This window comes from Epinephelus lanceolatus, chromosome 18 (assembly GCF_041903045.1).
Source record: "Epinephelus lanceolatus isolate andai-2023 chromosome 18, ASM4190304v1, whole genome shotgun sequence".
In the NCBI taxonomy this organism is placed as follows: Eukaryota; Metazoa; Chordata; class Actinopteri; order Perciformes; family Serranidae; genus Epinephelus; species Epinephelus lanceolatus.
This window is the reverse complement of record NC_135751.1, coordinates 12,850,028-12,873,020: the sequence shown is the minus strand read 5'-3', so window position 1 is coordinate 12,873,020 and position 22,993 is coordinate 12,850,028. Positions and strand designations below refer to the sequence as shown.

The 22,993-nt window shown below is 41.4% G+C and overlaps 1 protein-coding gene across 1 annotated transcript in view; it reads right to left on the bottom strand.

The window, feature by feature from the left end:
• The window catches only part of cacng2a (calcium channel, voltage-dependent, gamma subunit 2a), an 89,564-nt gene that overhangs the window by 15,536 nt on the left and 51,035 nt on the right, over window positions 1-22,993 (bottom strand). The window contains exon 2 of the mRNA XM_033643937.2: window positions 16,694-16,777. Coding sequence (XP_033499828.1) covers window positions 16,694-16,777 — 84 coding nt within the window. The remainder of the gene's footprint in view (window positions 1-16,693; window positions 16,778-22,993) is intronic.

Below are 22,993 nucleotides of genomic sequence, written 5' to 3'. Positions count from 1 at the left end.
AAAACAGCGGGAAAAGATAGCCTCACTTCCCCGCCTGAAAACACAACTTTTGGTTTTCATATGGATTAAACAAACAATATAATGTTTTAATTAGTTTAATTAGTGATTCTAGAGGTGCTCATAGGTGGATTTTGTTAATATTAAACTGAGCCAGGCCAGATGTTCCCCCTGTTTCCAGGCTTTATGCTAAGCTATGCTAGCAGGCTGCTGGTGGTAGCTTCATATTGAACAGAGAGTGAGAGTGCTATCTCATCTAACTCTTGACAAGAAAGTGAATAAGCGTATTTTCCAAACACTGAGTAAGCCTCTCCAAGTCTGCACAGGCGCCTGGCCTGTTGGTGGCTGCACCGGGGCAGGAGGTGCTGTAGTAATGAGTGATGGAGGCCCGTTAGTCCCGCCCCGGCCCTGTCGTCCTGCCAGCCTGCGTGCCAACCTGCTCCCAGAGACACAGGGTGAGCGGATACTGTGTGTACTGTATTGATTGGCACGGCTGCAGCTCGGGCTGGTGTCCGAGCGTTGGCACTCTTCAGCGCTGGCTGACAAACAACTTAATGAGACTCAACACCCATGCAGGCCCCATGGCTGGGTTTCTGCAGCAGCTAGTCCTCCTCATTGCCACTGTGGCATCACTCATGATGAACCTGAGTAACAGATTGTAAATAATCCAAATATCCAGATTTTGGCACTAAAACCGAGACACGTGCTGTTTCACTGCTTTAATTTCCCAGAACACCATGAGACAAACACATCCTTTACTTAAATAAAGGTAGAAATACTCTGTTTTAAGTAAAGGTCCCAGATTCAAACCTTGAATAAAAGCACTTAAGTACCAAAAGTAAAAATACGATAGTAAAAATATGGTAATTGTAGTGTAGTAAAAAGTACAACATTTCCCACTGATATGTAGTGGAATAGTATGTATGTATGCCTAAATTGTACTTAAGTGCAGTACTTGAGTTAATGTACCTATCATTCTTTCACTGTACACATAAAACTTATTATATGACTTCTAAATCAATTGGCTACACCTGTGATGATTTAGATGTGTTAAATTAAACGTGAAAGTGTTTTGTTTATTGTATTTTGTGATTAATTCAGATCACTTTGTAGAGAGCTATTTTCACTTTGACATTTAAGTTGTTTTTTTTTTTTGTTAATCAGTGTCAAGAAAAGCACACAGTCCCATTTAATTCAGTGGTGTTGTAAAAAGTTACACATCCTCATCCTAAGCTCGTCACATATAGCTGCTTTGTCAGTGGCCTTTCATGTCTACATATTATGCACTATGTATCCTCCTGCGTCTGCTGTTGACATTCCAGGATACTGCTTACAACGCCAGGATGTCAACAATAGGTTTAGAAAGAAACATCTTGGCTTGGCTCTACATTCATACAGGAAGCAAACACTGACCTACTGGGTGACAGTGCGGGGTTTGTTGAACCCAGCCACCTCCCTTCCCACCCGTCTTACAGAGAATTCCAGCTCCTTATATTACTCTGTTACTAGCAGTGTTTCAACCTGACGTTGACAGCAGGGTATCATAACAACGCGACAGGTTATGTCCGGCCGCGTTACAAACTTTTGTCGCCCAGCGCGGTATCATACCGCCGTCAATGGTGACTTATGGCGTCAGGTGTCTGACGCTGAAATCACTGACAGAGCAGCAGTATTCCACGACTTCAGAATGAGAACGGGCTGGTCTGACATTGCATCCACTCTAACTGGGGAACGAGGATCTAATTTTAATGAGCCAATCATTGCACACCAACATATCCGCCAGAGTCTAACATCATTTTAAGTCCTTGAGAAGACATGTCAAGTTAGAACAGCCTGTATCAGCCTATGTCTATAGCACTCATCATTGTTGCAATCACTCTTCAGTGGTTCTGGTGCACCGCTTGACAATGCTCGACGACAACATTAGCCCTGCCTGTGGCGCTGATTAGGTAATTCTCAGTCCCCCTCGGCACTCATTGGATTGTTGATTGTCAGCCGAGAAAACACTGTTCTATGCCATTGTAACGGTGTTAATTAGTTGGTGATCCCACTTACCATTACAAGCTGTCTTTCTGTCATTATGGAAGGTGCACTGGTTTTAATCTATTATTAACCTATGTCATTATTATGTTATTTTCTGTCTTATTTTGTTTGTTGTGATGTAATAGTAACCACAGAGATTTATTTTTTTGTGTGTATGTACTTGAATGCCACACTGACAAGACCCTGCAGACTTCACTGTTCCCCGCCGTGCTCTGTTACAGTCTGCTGTCTGTGGACTCATGGCAGGTTGACTTTGGCTAAGCTCTGCCAAAAATACTATACTTTTTATGGTTAAAAGTGACTTTTATTTGCCATAAATGTGCCATAAAAGCTCACGAAAACACTAATTAATGTTCTGTGATGATGTCGGATGGTTGGAGATGTATTTGGAGCAAGTAGCTGTGCAGGTTGCTGTGTGGGTAACTTTATTAGCTTGTTAGCCGTCAGTTAGCTAATCCAGGTGGTGTGGCTATTTGATTCACAGTAAGCCTTACATGTTTTGTTTCACTTTGTTTCAGTGCATGTTGAGCTGTAAATAGGAGCTAGCTGTGGAGCCTGATTGTCTTGCTTTATATTCACCAGTGCCGAAATAAATGTGGGTCCAAGCTAAACAGTGACTGAGAGTGGGTTTATGAAGCGCTGAGTTATAATGATATGAATGACATCTGCAGTATCATCACACATCTCCAAAATTAAAAATAAAACTGTATGAAGTCAGAATGATCCTTAGTGAGAGTGTGAAGGGTAACTGCAAGACAAGACTAACGGATGAAGGTGATAAGTTGTGTTAAACTGAGAGCACAAATTATTAAATTGTCTACTTGAATTTGTGGTCCTGAATATATTTCTTTTCATGAGTCACCTCTCAGGATCTGTAGATTTGTGTTCTTTGTGCTCGCTGGTAGAATGAAACAAAAATCCAAGGTCATATGGACCATTTTTTGCAAAACTATACTTGTACCTCATCTTTCAATATTTAGCACACATTCATGAAATACATAAACCTAACTAAGTAAAAGCACATGTGCACAAATAGTGACACTACACACATGTACTGTACATGTGAATAAACATCCTCTTTACAAAGGCATCGCTCTGCACTCCTCTGTCTTTCTGACTTCTCTCCCTCTCTTTTTCATTGACAGGGTTGAGAGGAAATTAGCATTGGCTCTTAATCAGCCTCCCCCAGCCCAGAATGTGCTGATGTGCAGGACAGGGTCATGCTAATCAGGTGCCTCAGCTCCCAGGCACATTGATTTAATACTACAAACGCTTATTAATCCCCTCCACGCCTCCTCCTCCTCTTCCTCAATACCAAGCCCTTGCATCGTCCTCGTCCTGACCAGGAGGCTCGTTGCCCCTCAACCCCAACTCTCACCCCTCCTTATCAACCTGGCATCAAACATCATAGGAAAAGAAAACACTGGGAGTGGCTGCCGAGTGCGTTAAAATGTGTGAAACAACGTGCATAAACAAAGGAAATTAGCTTTGGTGGCTAAATTCAAAATTTGCAAGAATGCTTACGCAGCGTTCAGCCTCCATCTAAAAGCTTATGTGTCCTGACAACACACCTCGCAGGCAGAATGCAATTTGACTTTGAATTGATTAGAAAATAAATGCAAAGTCTCACTCCCTGGCATTTATAAACTAGAACGAGAGTGAGAGCTGATGTGTTCAGATTTGACGTTTTTAAGACACCTCTGGGAATTCATTAATGAGTTAATTTGTGTCCCGTTGTTTGTATTTACACTCATTTATGTTGTCTTGATTATTTCTTTGTGGCCATTTAACTATGTTCTTTATTCATTAATCATTCCTTCCACTAAATTCACTAATTCATTTTAAATGTTCCTAAAATCACCAAGAGACAGTCACAATAATGGTCAGATTTATACTGTTTGGGATTCTTCCTTTAAAAAAGAATCATGTATTTTTTTTTCCTTTTTTTTTTATTGTGAAACCATACAAGATACATGTAAGGACATGTAAAATAAGGCTACATACATACATAAAGAGACATACGACATGACAAAACAACAATTAGTGACTGTGGGTGCACGAGTGCGTGAGAATCATGTAAACTGTTCAGCCATTTAGTGTTGAAAATGGATCTGAAGCAGCTTCATCTGACATGGATTAATCTTTTAAACTATTTTGATAAACTATTAATCATTTAAAGGAACAGTGTGTAAGATTCAGGGGAATTTAGTGCATCTAGTGGTGAGGATTGCAAATTGCAACCAGCTGAAACTTCTCCTGGTTAGAATTCCTTCAGTGTTCTTTGTTCAGGAGGTTTGTACCGGGAGCTGCATTATCCACAGAGCTCTCTTCCTCTCCAAAACAAAAAGACCAGGTGATTAATACCAGTAAAGATACTGAATAAAGCAGTTTCACGTTATAAATCAGTGTTTCTCCGATGCTGCGGCCTGCTTGCCCAGTGTGATAATGTGTGCTCACCTCATTTCTGATCCAGATGTTCAGGAGGTTTTTATCATGAGCCGAATTGTTTGCAGAGGTCCTTCCTCTCCAAATCAAACACACTTGGTGATTTGAACTGGTAAAAACACTGAACAAAGTAGTTTCACTTTACAAATCAGTGTTTCTCCAATGATGTTTGGCTTGTCGCAGATGGGCGACTAGCCCAGCACCTGTTTAAGTGTGCTCACTTTTTATCTCTGATAACTTAATCTCCAGACATTCAGGAGGGTTTTACCGATCCCTGAACTCTCTTCCTCTCTAAAACAAACACACATGATGATTTAAACACACAATAGCGCAGTTTCACCTTTAAAAATCAGTGTTTTCTCGACACTCTTGTTGTGGAGAGGCTGCTTACTATCGTGGCTGATGCGAGTGAGTGGCTGTATCTAGAGCCAGTGTTTGGTTTGTCCATTCTGAGCTACCGTAGAAACATTGTGGTGCAGCATGGCAATGTCCACAGATGAGGACCCACTGCCTATGTAGATAAAATTGTCTCATTCTAAGGCAACAAAAACAGAATTCTTTTTTTTCCAGGTGATTGTATGCTAAAGAAAACATATTTACATAGCGAAATTCTACACACTGGACCTTTAAGTATTTTTTTAACGCAACAGCACCAATAACGAACTGGTTAGAATTTCTTGTTTTCTTTATATTTGGGTTTTTGATTGTTGGACAAGATTATTAAAAAAACAAGTGCTCTTATTGGAGAAAAAAAGTCGTTGATGTCATTTATTTGCAAAAGCTTTCGGCTTGTTTGAAAAAGTTTCAGGCTCAGGGCGAAGACAGTATTTTATTTGCAAGTGCTTGTATTTCTGATTGAACCAATCCACATATAACGTACAAAATTCAAGGCAACACTATTTCATGTCCAGAGTCCCTTTAAAAACATCAAAATCCTTCCACTAAGAACGTTCCCAGCCTTAAATTCAATGCAGATTTAGTTGGAGAACTTGAACTGAATCATATGTCATGATCAAAAATGATCAAAAGCATCGCAGAACATAAAGGCCGTGAAGAAGAGTGTTTGCTCACAGAGACAGAGCAGAGGGATACTAACACAAAGAGGGAATTTTCTACTTAAAAGACTGAGACTTTGGAGTATACCCACTTGATTTGTCTAACTTGTGCTTTTTGATATTTGTGGGAGCTGCAGGATGCCCTCAAACAAACACATATCAAAGAGAAAAGAGAAACAGATTCAAACTTTCCCATCACAAATGATAAATCTCTCTGTGTTTATCACGGAAGACGGTTATAGATCTGAAATCAACACAGACTTCACACACAAACAAACCCCAGCCCGACAATGTAAAGATGTGCACAGTGGTGGAGTGTAACTAATTATATTTACTTGAGTCGCGTTCTTAAGTACAGATTCTAGATACTTGTGCATTACAGGAGTATTTCCATTTGATGCTATGGTATACTTCTCCTTCACGACATCTGAGAAACAATTTTGTACTTTTTACTCCACTACATTTGTCTGACAACTTTAGCTATGATTTTTCATCCTCCTGTCAGACAAAACAGGGATGATATCTGCACGTGTGTGTTTGCGCACTATCAGTCCCAGTAATTCTCCCACTGAGCACTGCTCTGTCATATTAACATAACATCGCACACACATACAGATGGGTCAGTGGAACACAGTTAAAGAGCTCCCTCACACTGAAATCACTTCACATGACAGTCCCGCTCAGACAATTAAAGTTCCCTCCACAGAACACATTTCAATTACTGTAATTACCCTCCACTCCACTGCTGATGTCCCCACAGATCACGCCTGACCGTCTGCGTGACAGCCAGAGCTGAGCGTGGCCGACATCGCACATCAGCGGGGCAGTGAACGCCACACTGAGCTGCCTTAGCAAGTTTTATCTTTGGTTACACCAATATAACGATTATATTACATATAACAATGTTTATACCGCGCAACACTGAGATGACAAATATTTACTCATACGACCTTTTACACAGGAAATCTGTGTTCTCTTAAAACATGCTAATGACAAGTCTATACAATCCTAAAAAGTATTACTCTTCCATTGAATCCATTTTAAAAATGTTTACAAAACAGAAAAATTATATTTATATATACACACTCACTGGCCACTTTATTAGGTACACCTGTTCAACTACTTGTTCACGCGAATATTTAATCAGCCAGTCACATGGCAGCAACTCAATGCATATAGGCATGTCGAATTGGTGGAGTCAGGCTGGTGGTGGTGGTGATATGAGTTATTTTCCTGGCACACTTTGGGCCCCTTAGTACAAAATGAGCATGGTTTAAACACCACAACCTACCTAGATTGTTTATTTGTTGTAACAATATTTCTTGTCAATAAATCTTATACAGTTGGAAAGCCTGTTTATTTCCTTTTTAAATGGTGACACATTTGTAAGAAACATGCATTTGTGGGATGAGCAGCAGAGCTGAGTATTTGAGTTGCGCCCATGAAAAATTTGCCAAATCTTCTCTGCCAATGCCAAACAGCTTTTTTTTTTGCTGTTGCTACTGACTCTTGTTTTGAGTTTCTGGTACCCCCAGGTGCTGACAATCAGGTGCCTGAATACTGCAGCTAATATTCCTCTTCACTGCCTTTGTTGGTGTATTAGTACATTTGTCTCAATTTTACCAGCATCAACTTAGGATCAGCAGAATAATGTGCAAAGGATGCTGCCTGTGTGCTCAATACAAAACCAAACGGGGACAACTTCAGAATAAAAAAAAGCAACATCATCATCTAATCATCTTTTACAGTGCAGAAAAACCAAAGACTAAATCAAGGTCTGTGACCATGAAATACGCACACAAAGGACACTGATATGATGTGTCTGATGTCAGTTTGACCTCCGCCAAACAGGTTATGTTTTAACCTCAGTTTGTCAGCAGGATTACAGAGAAATGAAATCATGATCATGAAACTTGGTGGAGGGGTGTAGCATGGACCAAGGAAGAACCCATTACATTTTGGAGTGGATCTGAATCACGGGCCAGATACACAAATATTTTTTCACTTTCGTTAACATTGCTAGATAAGGGACTCGGCCTTGGTAGAGGACTGTGCTCCCTCAGTGCCCCTCTAGTTCCTCATGTTGTAGCAGCTGGAGGTCATTTTGCTTTTGATCACATGCAGCATTCCTTCTGCTTGCGACACTCACTAAATACATATCCTCAAGTACTGTACTTAAGTACCATTTTGACAAAGTTGTACTTGAGTGTTTACAGTCTCTCCAAGTTCATTCTTCCACTTCACTACATTTACTTCACATACAATAACTTTGAACATAAAAAACATACAGTACAGGCCAAAAGTTTGGACACACCTTCTCATTCAATGCGTTTTCTTTATTTTCATGACTATTTACATTGTAGATTCTCACTGAAGGCATCAAAACTATGAATGAACACATGTGGAGTTGTGTACTTAACAAAACAAGGTGAAATAACTGAAAACATGTTTTATATTCTAGTTTCTTCAAAATAGCCACCCTTTGCTCTGATTACTGCTTTGCACACTCTTGGCATTCTCTCCATGAGCTTCAAGAGGTAGTCACCTGAAATGGTTTTCCAACAGTCTTGAAGGAGTTCCCAGAGGTGTTTAGCACTTGTTGGCCCCTTTGCCTTCACTCTGCGGTCCAGCTCACCCCAAACCATCTCGATTGGGTTCAGGTCCGGTGACTGTGGAGGCCAGGTCATCTGCCGCAGCACTCCATCACTCTCCTTCTTGGTCAAATAGCCCTTACACAGCCTGGAGGTGTGTTTGGGGTCATTGTCCTGTTGAAAAATAAATGATCGTCCAACTAAACGCAAACCGGATGGGATGGCATGTCGCTGCAGGATGCTGTGGTAGCCATGCTGGTTCAGTGTGCCTTCAATTTTGAATAAATCCCCAACAGTGTCACCAGCAAAACACCCCCACACCATCACACCTCCTCCTCCATGCTTCACAGTGGGAACCAGGCATGTGGAATCCATCCGTTCACCTTTTCTGCGTCTCACAAAGACACGGCGGTTGGAACCAAAGATCTCAAATTTGGACTCATCAGACCAAAGCACAGATTTCCACTGGTCTAATGTCCATTCCTTGTGTTTCTTGGCCCAAACAAATCTCTTCTGCTTGTTGCCTCTCCTTAGCAGTGGTTTCCTAACAGCTATTTGACCATGAAGGCCTGATTCGCGCAGTCTCCTCTTAACAGTTGTTCTAGAGATGGGTCTGCTGCTAGAACTCTGTGTGGCATTCATCTGGTCTCTGATCTGAGCTGCTGTTAACTTGCGATTTCTGAGGCTGGTGACTCGGAGGAACTTATCCTCAGAAGCAGAGGTGACTCTTGGTCTTCCTTTCCTGGGTCGGTCCTCATGTGTGCCAGTTTCGTTGTAGCGCTTGATGGTTTTTGCGACTCCACTTGGGGACACATTTAAAGTTTTTGCAATTTTCCGGACTGACTGACCTTCATTTCTTAAAGTAATGATGGCCACTCGTTTTTCTTTAGTTAGCTGATTGGTTCTTGCCATAATATGAATTTTAACAGTTGTCCAATAGGGCTGTCGGCTGTGTATTAACCTGACTTCTGCACAACACAACTGATGGTCCCAACCCCATTGATAAAGCAAGAAATTCCACTAATTAACCCTGATAAGGCACACCTGTGAAGTGGAAACCATTTCAGGTGACTACCTCTTGAAGCTCATGGAGAGAATGCCAAGAGTGTGCAAAGCAGTAATCAGAGCAAAGGGTGGCTATTTTGAAGAAACTAGAATATAAAACATGTTTTCAGTTATTTCACCTTTTTTTGTTAAGTACATAACTCCACATGTGTTCATTCATAGTTTTGATGCCTTCAGTGAGAATCTACAATGTAAATAGTCATGAAAATAAAGAAAACGCATTGAATGAGAAGGTGTGTCCAAACTTTTGGCCTGTACTGTATGATATGCTGATATGACATTACTGCACTACTGATCTACCCAGTAATATATAACATGACTAAAACTGTCTCCACATTGATGAACTACAGCATTAAATTGCTCTTACATGTATTTGTTTGTGATAAGAACAGAATAATGTAATATTCTTTTTTACTTTCATAACATTTTTAATCCAGGACTTCTACATGTAGGCTAATGGATTTTTTATAAACTGTGGTATTTCCGCTTTTACTTTAGTAAAGAATTTAAAATTGGTCAAAACTGAGTCTCTACTGTTTTATTTTTGGAGATTAAAAAAAGGAGACAAGCAGATAATTTGCCGTTTCCTCTCACAGCGGTGGGAATTAGTAGCTGATGAATAAATGTGTGCATGTAACACTGATCTGTGAGTGTGCAGCCGTCTTTTGATGATGCCCCAGTGACAGCCGAACACCGTGTATTCTAATCTTGCTTTAATACGAAGGCGCACTCTCTCACCTCTGTGTTTTACAAGCTGCTCCGTCTCTGTTTTCCCCGTTAATAAGATATAAAGTAAGAGTGCTAAAACACTCACTCGGTCAACCAGGACAAAAATGATCTGCTTTGAATTTATTGGCCCATGTCTGTGGACTGTGTGTTTTATGTATCAGTCAATGGATTCCTTATTTGTTGCCTTGGATACTGCTCCAGGAACAGGAAGCTCAATGTCACTGTGACCGGCTGGGACAGCCACTAAAGCAAACACAAGATGAGGATGTTAACTTCTTCACCTGTCATTAACACGTCAAAGTCCTGCATTCAAAGCTTTACTAAAGGAACAAAAGTATTACCAACAAAATACTTGAGGGTAGAGGAAAATCACCTAAATTAAGAATTCCAATTTGTCACTAGGAAAGTTCAATCAATATTTGTGAACCTGCAACCCGGTCGCCTGAATGAATGTTGGCATTGTACCTTTCTGCAGACCATGGGTATGTTTGTATGTTATTATGTAGCAGATACATTGAAACTTAACATTTCAACGGCACTGTGGTTCACCTGTGGTTTTGTTTAGGTACAAAAACATTTGGTTATGGTTAGGAAAAGATGCCTTAGCTTACAAAAACCTTTTTTGAGGGCACAGTCCCAGCTGGAAATGCATCGATGCCTGGGTACAAAAAAACCCCATTGCTCTACTCAGTGGAAAAACAGCAACAGGTTGCGAAAGAAAGCCACTGAAAACACTAATTTCTGTCTGCAGTGGTCTATAGTCTGGCAGGTGTCTCATCCACCATTCTCTCCAACTCCCAGTGAAGAAGTCATCTTATATATACTATGCAGCTTAAAAAACGTTGATGTAAATGTACAAAATAACGTATCTGTGGTTTGCCTTCTGGCGACTGGGCTGTAACATGAGCTACTCTCTCTCAAAGAAAACAGAGAATTAAGACTGAAACTTGTGATATATCGTAGAGTAAAAAGTCTGGAGCTGCTCTATAGTCATTTTACTTACTTAATATACTGCTGAGTAACCTATAATAATACATCATCATTTATTAGTTGATTTTTATGTTGTGATTTTTGTTACTGCAAAAGTAACGAAATGTATAAAATAGATGTTGTTAAATATGAAGTCCAATATTTGCCACCAATGAAAGTGGAGTAGAACTACAAAGAAGCATAAAATGGAAACACTCAAGTAAGGAACAAGTGCCTCAAAACTCAAAAGTGCTGTACTTGAGTAAATGTACTTAGTTACTTTCCTCCACTACAAACTGGTAGTGAGGCTCTGCAGTGGTCGACAAGCCAGCACTGCTGCCACCCCCTGCTCTGCCCTATAAGCCTCTGCGTGTCCTGCTCCAGACCCATTGATTTTATCGGGCGACACCAAAGCCAGTTCAGGCCAGCGTCCAGTCTGCTGCGAGGCCTCGGGGTGACACAGGCTGTGACAGGCCTGCCCTTCTGTCATCAATGTCAACGCATACTCTCAGATGAATGCGTGCAAACACCAGAGGCAGAGATTAACGCTGGCTCGGGGCAAAAATGCCCGGGAAAGTTCATAAGGAAGTTAATGGAGGGGGTAAAAATAGCCTTGATGCTGCATCAGAATATAGTGCATACTTTTAAGTATTAGTTTACGGTACGGAAGTGGGACTCAGGGTTTCTTTTCACAGGGCTAAGTGAAAAAAACAAAGCGCTTTGTGATCTGACAAGCGAATAAGCAGCATGAAGCAGCAGAAAGTGTTGTGGCCAGGAGTGAGAGAAACCCACACAAACCTTAATAATAACCATACAAGTGGCATTAAATGAGTCAGCAGTGAAATGATGGAAGAGTTTCTGCACACACACATTGAAAAATTATTGTCATGTATTTTGATAATTAATAAATCACCAAAGAATGTAAAAAAAAAAAAGTTAAATATCCTCTGGCTCCTGTCTGCCTCCAAAATGTGAAAATCTTTTAATTCTGTTTTATATGTTTGTAAAGTCAATATATGAGTTTTGGATTGTCGGTTGAAAAAAGCAAGACATTTGAAGACGACACCGTGGACTCTGGGGAGTTGTGACAGGCATTTCTTCACTGCTGTTTGACATTTTATAGACTTTTATAGTCTTTCATGAAAGTAATCATTTGTTGCAGCCCTAATTTATTTTACAGAGTGTAATGTATTAGGGCTGCAACTAATGATTTTCTTTATCAATGAATCTGCCTGAATGGTATGAATTATTTTTTCAATCAGTTGTTTTGGACAGTGGTGAAGGAGGTATTTAGATCCTCTTGCAATGAAAGTCTTGATGAAAATCTTAAGAAAAAGTATGTAAGTATAATCAAGAATGTGTACTTAAAATTTTAAAAGTGAAAATAGTGCAGAAAAATCTAGAAAAAAATCATTTTAAATAAATGTATACAATTACAAAAAAAGCATTTGCAAACCTGGAACCATCAATTATTTTGTTATATTTGCACAAAAAGTACTTAAACTATTATCAAAATTGTTGCCCATCAATTCTCTGTCGGTTGACTAGTTGATTAATCGACTAATTGTTTCAGCTCTACTTCCATGAACAAATAATTTATAACAAAACATGATATTTTAGAAGCTTTTTATATGTTTTGTGTGCAAAAATCTTAAGTTGTTAAGTAACTGAAGCCTTCAAATACTTCTTACAAGTAAGTCGTTACATTCAGCCACTGGTTTTGGTGTATAAAATCTTTTTAAGAAATTTCTATAAAAGGAGAATCCCTCAAATTGCTCATTTTGTGCATTTACTCTCACATACGTCAGAAAAAAAGCAGCTGGAACCAGTTGGGATAATTACTTGACTGATTAATAGTTGATCGAAACTGTTGCTTTAATTAATTATGATGATATATAAACCAGCGTGTATCCATAGGCGTCCCTCCTCCCCTCACATGATCTTCATCTCCGTATTACACTGATTTGATGTCTTTCAGTTTAGCATTAGTAGCTTGCATAACTGGGCGTTTTCTTCCCCTCTTTCTTCTCTCTCAGCTGCTTAGCGCCCAGTAGAGCAGTGGATGATGGGAGCTCCGACACGGCATGATCTAAAAACCCACTGGCGCTTTAGTGTGCCTCAGCTGGCTTATATAACCCCGTGTGGATGTGCAAACTGCCTTGCTATTGGGAGAGCTCACGGAACAGACACACAGAGAAGCTACTGATATGTGGTGTGTTTGTATGTGTGTGTGTGTGTGTGTGTGTCAGGGTAAGGACAGTGGATCAGAGTGTGTGTGTTTGATGAAGCGGGGGTGCATGTTTAGCAGAATATAGTCAGATTTGTGTGTTTTCTGCTCAGCACCAAATATCTCCCTCCTCCTCTCTGAACTGTTTGATGACATCACCGGTGTGTCCCCTCGATTTTTTTGGACCGGCGAGCTCCCCGGCAATGATGTCACTTCCGCTGGGGCCTTCACCTGAAGTGACATCATTGTTGCATAACTATCCTCCCCCCTCTCTCTCTTCCTCTCCCGCATGTGAGAGCAGAGGCAGCTTTTCTCTGTCTTTGGCCACCCAGAGGCGCCATGAAACTCCTCATTATGGAAATACCAGGTGTGTGTCCGTGAAAATGGAAATGGGCAGATATGAAAAATACATCAGTGGGGTTTAATCCGCAGACACCCACCAAGATGTCCTCTGTGACCTCTTCATGCCCCCATTTTTAAACAGCTTAACGCTCTGAATCGTCAGGTCCCTCTTTCAAGCCCGAGATGACAACAGGACTGCACAACTCCTGACATGAAATATTCCGGGTGTGAGGGTGAAGAGAGGCAGAGTGTGAGAGACAGCGATTGAGAGAGGCCTGACCTATATAAGAAGGAGGCTGAAATATTTATGGATGTGAGTGTCCTAATTGGCAAGCCACTGGGAGCACTGCGGCCTTCTCCTCCAATCACAGCCTGGGAAGAGGTTAACACACACACACACACACACACACCCATGCAGACAAGCGTCGGTGGTCCGAGGGCCCGAGCGAGGCCTCTACCCCGCGACCCTGTCATCCCCAGCCTGAGAGACGCCTCTTCATAAAGACAGATCTGCCTTCGCCAGGGCTCCGGCATTGTTAGAATCATTACCAGAGCTGTTATCATAACCGTCCTCTCTGGCACATATGGACGGGAACAACCGCTCAGAGCGCTAAGTCAAACACAGCCTAATTGGCTGGGCTTAATCTCCAGCACTGTCACGCACTGCTCGGCTCTCCGAGAGGCCTCAATTACTGTCCCCGCTGATGGAGACGAGGAGACGGACAGACACTTTCTGACTTCTAGTTTCAAACCACTGCAGGCTGCAGCAGAGCGGGGGAGGAGGAGGAGGGAGGAGGGAGGAGGGGGAGGAACCACATCACATCAGGGGTCAGCAGGGACTAAAGTTAGCAACTATTGTGGCATACTATCAAATCAAAGAAATCCATTTTACTCCACTGATTTTACACATCAAAGTCTGTCTCCAGGTGTTCAGGAGCACTACTACGTGTGTGATAGTACTTGTGTAAAGCCTTTAGTGTCTCCAGAGAGAGCTGTGTGTAGTGTGCTAAATGTCCCCAACTCATGTCATGTCATGTAAGCCATCATCAGTTGGGTCTAAAGACTACAAGTTCAAAGGAAACTCTTGCCCAATGACATGAGGAGTCCTTAAACAACTCCAGAGCCTCCACGCCCACATATCACGTGATATGTATTCAAAACATGTAGAAACTAAAAAGGCACTGAGAACACAGACCAAAGGCCATATCTCACCATTTAAAAATGCAAAACATAATTCATGTATCTGCCCCGAGATTTGAATCTGCTCCAAAATGTAATGGGTTCTTCCTTGACCCAGGCTACACCATTACACTAAGTTTCATGAAAATCTGGACAGCAGTTTGTCTGTAATTCTGTTGACACACAGACAATCCAAACCAAGATTATAACCTCTTCGGCAACACAAAACAAGACATTGCAGTTTAACAAGCAGCCTGTTTCGGAGATATTTTATGAAAACAACAGCCAGGTAACGTTAGCTCTGGAGACTGTCCCATCCTCACAGTAAAGACGAGGGGTCCGGATTGCCTCCAGCTCTTAATATAACTAGGGATTCCTGAAAGCATGTTATGCTCATTTTCAATGGAAGTACATGACATTAAGCTACAAACTGGTGCCCGACACTACAAACAAGAGTTCTACCTTTTTAAGTCCTCAAACGATGCAATGAAGTGTCATCCAATCAAATGTTATTTTGCTGTGGTACTGTGTTATTTAGCTTAGTTAGCTGATGCTATGCTAGCTTTGTGTACATTACGGTGCAAACAGGAATGGGACAAGATAAGTGAAATATATATAAATGAAAATGGGGCTCAGACATTGATTAAAAGCACAGATATTTTAGACCACATGCAAACTTTCGATGACATAAAGTTGAGGGGCTTTGTGGCAAGTAGCAGACACACACAAGCCTGTGACAATGTTACTACATTAACAAGCACTTCGGCAACACTTCAACAGTGACTCGGGGATAATGTAGCTAGTCACCCTGTTGCATTGATGCTAGTAGTGTGAACACAGCATTAAGCCTACCACTGGCTAACATTAGCGAACCAGCTAAGAACACACAACATTAAATTAAGACAACTTTGGACAACTTTGGACAACTTTCATTTCTCCTTTGAATAGGCTATATAAATTGATTATAATGAAATACAAGCTACAAACTGTTATAGAGAGTAGGCGCGGAGTGGCGACTAGGATGTCCAAAATTAAACAGAACTAATATAACTGTGTTACATGTGTTTCTTTTAAACAATATTTTTCCAATACATTGATGCTTACCAAAAAAAGTTTCTTTATCAAAGCTGTTTTAACAGATTGTCTCCCAACATTGGAGACGTCCAAAAAGAAATTCCTTCTGATTGGACTACAGCAGCAAAACTGCAACATTTCAGTTAAATTAAATTAAAATCTGCTAAAGTGAAAGTAGATTTACTGATCTAGTGTGTGCATGAAAAATACATAAAAAAGCAATTACTTTCTCTTTTCCACACAACAGCTGAGCAGAGCTGTAACCATAGAAACATTTTTTTGCTTGACCATAGTCACCAGTTAGCAAAACAGTAACCATAGCAACATGAACATGTAAGATCAAAAAAAGATTCATTTTAACCATCATTTCTTTAAAAGCAGCACTGGATACAACTTTTCAGTGTGAGCACAAGATGTTGCTGTTTGACTCAATGGGTCTGTAATTCACAAGTAAACGTCTCAAACACATTAATTGGCCAATCAGAGGAGAGTATTGAGCTCATGATACTAACAGTACATCACGCTCATCATCAAGCTCAGAGTCATTGTTGTGATTTTTAGGATTAGCAGGCAAATGAGTTCGACAAGCATCTCTGTCTTGCTTGCACAAAGGGAAAGAGAGCAGAAATCAATGGGCTGTGTTTACAGTGTACACAGCCGACTGTAACACTGCACGTTATGTTACACACAGCCAAGCAGTAAAAACAGACGAGCCGCTTGGCAGGACTCAGCCTGGCCGGCCTCGTGCTAAAAGCAGGCAGAGACAGCAGTGACACACGGGCCAAGAGCAGTTACTGGCACCGTGCTCCAGTCTGAGACGGAGCAAAAAAAGTGGGACAGATTTAAAAAATATTCAGAGTATGTGTCCAGACTGATGTGATTTATCTTCATGGTCAAACACTTGAGCAGAAAAAGGCCAACAATCTAACATGTAGACAGGATGTCTCTGTGTTGAAATAGGGAGACAAGATACTCACGTAAGAAGTACTCAGATGGGTCCGCTTCATAATCTGTTTCCTCAGGAAAGTGGTCTATCTGTTTACACATCCCTTTGAAGTTTCCTGTTGGGAAAAACAGAAACAAAAGTTCAGCGGAGTTCATACAAGAAGACACCAACAAGACAAACAGCTCATCTGTAAACTACCTTTTAGTCACTCACAAAACACTTTGCAGTTTCTTGAATTGTCAGAACAGTTAATAGAGGAGCCTGTTCTCTGGACATGGCTCTCACACAGACCAGGAGATGCTCTTCAGAAAGCAGACCTGAGCACCAGGCCTCTCCGGCAGCAGGTGGCGGCTTGTAAACAAGAGCAGCGCAGCTGGTGCGACCTGGAGCCGCTCCAACTGCTGTGCACGGGGAACCTCATCTCTTAATGCTCGTTCATTTGGCTGACACCTCGCCGTCCAGCCACTCTGTCCGTCCAGGAAGCAGCATGCTGGCTTCCCTCTCCCTCCCACTTCCTCCTGTCCGCTCTCCTCTATTTGTAGCCTCTCAGCGGAGTTTTGGCATTGATGAGGTCACTCAAGGTGGCGTGGTGGGGGAGGCGCCCATAAGGCGGCCATTACGGCGACCTGCTGCTGCAGCGAGGAGGCAGATGCCTGGGCGTTTGATTGGACCAGATTAGCGTTTCATTAACTTCTTCATCTCCTCTCCCTCCAGTGTCCCTCTAATTAGGCGAACAGGTGTTGGTTACCATGGCGCCAGGTGTTGCAGAGAAGGTTTTGGCAGTGAAGCATGATGGGCACAGCGGGGTGCGGTTATTACTTTGTGAACGGCCCACATGCAGCGAAGAGAGAGAGACCCCCCGGTGATGACCACTCAGACATTAGAGAGAGTGTCACCTGGCAAAAAAGAGCCATCAAAGCATCGTGGAGCTGCTCTCCCACCTGCGCGCAGCATTTGTGTCGGAGCTACCTGCGGGTTGGCAGCCAACGCCGTCTGTTCAGAGACTCAGCTTAGGACAGATGTATTTAGATGTTTGTTTTGATTGTCTCAATTTAATTTGGCAAGTTTCCAAACAAAAGTGACACAAAATGTGACAGAATTTCCAGGAAACCACTAAAGAAAATGAGATTTGCTGTTGGATATACAGTAGGACCTCAAACGAGGGAAACGTGGTGAACATATTGCATTTCAGTTAGTTTCTGATGTTTTTTTTTTTTTAGTGGAAGCTTGAGTGATGTTTAGGTCACATTCATCATTTATTTGCTCTCCATTGCTTTTTGTTTTCATCGATACACCAACTTTCCCACCTCAACCAAGTATAAAAACTTTTTGCTATATTCCTTTTTTATGTCCCTGCACGGGCAGCAGCTGTGTCCGGAGGCATTATGTTTTTGGGTTGTCCCTCCGTCCATCTGTCCCATACTCCATCTTAAGAGGGCCTTTTTCTTCAAATTTGGCACAAACACCCCCTTGGACTCAAAAATGAACTGATTAGATTTTGGTGGTCAAAGGTCAAAGGTCACTGTGACCTCACAAAACACATGTTTGACCATAAGTCAACAATTCATACTCTGATTATGACAAAATAATCACATAAATGTCTGATAGGACAAAATGATGACATTTTATATCTTAAAGGTCAAAGGTCAGCTTCACTGTGACATCATAATGATCTGCAAAAACCCTTTCTCTCCATTATTCAATGTCATATTTCAGAAACAGAAGAACATTTGGTCAGATACTAAATTGATGACACCGATCTTGGGTGTCTACCTTGAAACAGTGCTTATAGATCTTCTGTGCTGCTCGGTTGAAGATGTGTGTGAAGCATCCATGTTTTATAATTTGTAGTTTCTGTGCAGCAACATCCATATTTGAAGCGTTGTCAACAACTGTCAGTTGTCATGGCTACATATGAGTCTGGACAGACATGGATATAAACTGTAACTGCAACTTGACGTGGAGCCATATGACCATGAGGCGGTTATTCTTGTTTTGAATTTATGATGTTTCCACTTAGTTTTTTTTCATCTGTAAATTGAATATACATTTATATGTGCATTCAAAACAGGTGGATAGAAGCCCATATTTCTACAACATGTCTTTAGTGATGATTATGGGAACCTCTGCATGTAAACCACACCAGTCCTCCTTAATGGACACATCATCTGGCAAGTTTCCATTCAAATGTGGCATGAAATTGAACCTAATTTCTAGAAAATCAGTAAAATAGAATGAGAATTTTTATCCACTGCTGCTGTATGATCCGTCACACCTCTAGTGATGGAAAACCACATGAAAAACATGATGGAAATATGATGTTTTTGTTTGTTTCATGTCAATATGAGGAAAGTTAGGCTCCTCATTGCTACACACAGATCTATTGTTTTGGTGGCAGTCACAATCTTCATGTATTTCATGGTTTCATTGCCCTTTGATGCATTTTGTTTTTACGGACACACCAACTTTTCCACATCAGCCAAGCATAAAAACTTTTGTCAGAAGTCACATAATTTAAAAAAAAAAAAAAACAATAAAAGAAAATGAGAATTAATGTCCACTACTGTTGGGTGAATTGTTAAACCACAAACAAGAAATATCCACATAAAAATATTGCATTTTAGTTTGTTTCATGTTTTCATTTGAAGAGGATTACAGTCTCTTCATTTCCCCACACTGATCTAATGTTTTTGTCATTTGGGTGGATGCTTTGGTAATGTTTAGGTCACATGCTTCATGTGCATCATCATTTATCTGCCTTCCATTGCACTTTGGAAAAATTATAAATTTAAAAAAGCATGACAGAACATTACGACAAAAATTTACACTTTGCTGAGGTGGTGTCAAAAAATAAATAAAATGCAGCACTCAGTTTTTTTTTTGTTTTTTTTTGATAAAGTGGAAACTGTAAATATGCATATGAACAGGTGGAGAGAAACACACACCAACACAACAGTACTTTAGTGGTGAGTGTGGGAACCTCTGCATAAAAAACCCACTAATCCTTTATGGACACAATCCAATGTACCAACTGTGTGTGTGTGTGTGTGTGTGTGTGTGTGTGTGTTCAATCCTTTCTCCCACCGTCTCTATCTCTGGCCCATAATCAAAAAAACACTTATTGATTTTCATCAATAGGTTCTGTGGCAATTAGGACAAAAGAGCGGGAGAGATAAAGACAGAGGAAAGCAGGGAGAAAGACAACGTAAGGGGACGGAGGAGGAGAGATAAATATAGGAAGGGCAGGGAACAGAGAGGTTTTGAAGGACAGAGAGGGAAGATGAAGTGGGAGGTGGAATACATCAAGTTTGAGTGTCACAGTTTAGGCCTCAGTAATTGCTGAGCCATGAAAAAGCCCTCCAGAGTTTAACGGACCTGCACAGGTTTGAACTTGATGCTCTGACACACGACATACAGCCTGTCTTTCAGCAGCAGACTGCAAGATTAGAGAGCTGGGCTCGTTCCAATCAGCTGGAAGGTGATCTCTGTTAACTAGCGCCGTAGCATAAAGCTCAAAGTGATCCTCCGAAGCTCCGGTGAAGCTAGCTGTAGCACGCCATCTTTCAGATGTGAGCTGGTGCATACTGTAGGTGTAACCCTGCCACCTCCTGCAACTACTCCCCCAGGCTGCTGCTGGAAATAACAATATGTTCCTCTTCAACTTGCCGGCTTAAATGAGCTCTAAGTAAGTTGTATTTCCAGGAGAGGAGGAGGGAGGGGAGAACACACTTGTGCCGCCTATCCAAGCATATTTCACTGAAAGATGACTTGTGTTTACATACGACTACATTGCATGCTCCCAGTGGAGCTGTCTGAGCAAACTAGCAGCAGCAGCAACCCACAGAGCTCCGTGTGTGTGTGTGTATGTGTGTGTGTGTGTGTCTTAACAATGTTATCAAGTGGGTGTAAGATTTGGTTTGCAGCTGGCCGTCCCATCCGCAGTTGTGCGATTTGTAATAGCAGCTGTGGAGAGTGGCCTATTGGGGGAACCACTTCAATTAGCGTGCTGAAAGATTTATGTGACACTTAACCGCTCCAAACGGTCCTTTTCTTGTAAGACATGTAAACTCAGCAGGCTGGTAAATGTTTTATAATGGCATTTTCATTTCAGAGACCTCCCCATGTGAGTGCAAGCGCAGGGCCGAGGCGTGGAGTGAGCCGTCTGGCCATTAAGAGCTTTGGCAGGGGGGACCGCTGCTGAATGGAGAGGTGTTACCTGAGGCTCAGGTGTACAGTGAGTCAAAACACTTACTGCTTAAAGAGAAACACCTGTATTCACTGAGCAACACTTGCACTTTCAGCACTGGATTACTATAAAGGGCTCTGTGTTTAAAGTCACATGAAAAGGGGCAGGAGAGCGACATTTAAAAGAGCTTTAAAGATCCCAGATGTTTTGTTAAATATTAAATTAAAGCCTCAAGAATCAGGCTGCAGGATTTGGGGACTTGACACCAAAACAAGACTAAGGAGTCTACTTCCATGCTCACAACTCTGTGACACTGTTCTAATGAACTAAATCAGACTGTTATAATTGTCATTGTGAGAACATTAGCATTATAGAAATAGAATGGGTGGGAGAGGCAAAGAGAGACAGCGTGGATAAACAGCGTGTAGATCAGTATATTTTCACATCTAGGATTTATTTCAACCAAACCAGAATTGGTGATTGTTGGAACAGTGGACTAGCTAACTATTTGACTACCAAGACTAACTAAGTGAGCATAGCGTTAGTTCAGGCAGGACAAGATATCAAGCTCAGCTCACATTGCAGCTATATCAGCTGATCTCAAACAGCCCAGTCAGCTGATGGAGCAGCTGACGGATGAAACGGAGTCAGCTGATAGATCACATGATTCCTTTCTATGCAACCAATTGGCGAATCTCATTCAGGGCGCCCTATTTAAACTGCTCTGGTCTGCCTACTGTTGCTGCTTCCTCAGCAAGCCGCTTTACAACCTGCCTCCACCCCAGCTCCTCCTTTTCATGCTGTGTCTGACTTATCTCTGTCATTTCTGTTTGTTATTGATGCTGCTCTGTTCTGTTCCCGGGGGTCTCTGCTGCTGCTCTCCTTGCCTTACACTTTTCATGTAGGCACATGGAAGGGCAGGGATGTTTGCCCCGTAGGCATGCAGAAGGGCGGAGAGGTGTGCTCTCTCCGCCTTACGCCTTCCTCGGGCCTACACAGGCTTCCTGCGTAGGCCCGAGGAAAGGCAGAGGGGCCCCAGAACAGAGCCATACCGCCAAATATAATGCTGCAAATGGAAATAAAGTTTTCTTTGATTAAAGTATTCCTGACTGAAAGATGGTTTTTGTGAGTCTTATTTTGTTTGTCAAGTTTGAATGATTTTTTACGTTGAATAAACAAGACAATTAGGCTAACCTAAGTATTATTTCAGTAAAAGAGAGAAACTTTGATTGACAGATTAATACAGTTGTATTTTTCTGTTTGATAAGGAAAAACAGGCATAAGAATTAGCCAAAATGTCTCAGTCTAGTAAGTATGACACTTTTATGGCCCCACTGATGTGTGTTGTCACCATAACAGCTAACAACATTCACCATTTTCTTTTGAACCAGCCAAATAACCATGGCAAACAACCCAATGTCCTTTCTGCTCTCATTGTATTTCTATGGTTGACGTACTGATTTGATGACATTAGTAGGAATAATTGGGACTTGATAATGGCGTTACTTGAAAAGTCAGAGAATTAGTAAAGCTATCACAGTTCATCCTGTGGGGAACATGAATGTCTGAACAAAATTTCATAGCAATCCATACAGTGGTTGTTAAGACATTTCACTCAAAACTGCAAACATCAAGCTCACTGCATCACCAGAGGAAGAACCACTGGAGAACCATCCGTTCTCAACCACTATTGGACAATCTGTCCAGTAGTGAGAATATTAAGTATGTCAGTCTGGATCAAAGTGGTGGACAGACAAACAGACTGACATTGCCATCCCTGAACCACTGTAGGACGGTGGAACCTGTGCTTTAAACACTGATCCAAAGATGTTCTGATAAAACGTTTTTGAGCCTGAAGACAAACAGTAAAATTCAGCTCAATAGAAATTAAATACAGTCAGGTTTTAATATTAAAATTCAAAGAAGCCAAAGGTTTTGGCTTTTCGGAACTGAATTCTCTAAAGACAAACATTATGACGTGAAGAATTTACTAACAAGGTGAAATATGCTTTTCCTGACTTGAAGGGCAGCGAGTCAAGCTTATTTTTTTAGTTTTTAATCACTGTTAGAGCCTCGGAGGATTTACCCTACAAATGAAAAATTAAACCCTCTGAACTCTAAACCCTCGTCGAGAACAAGGTTTCA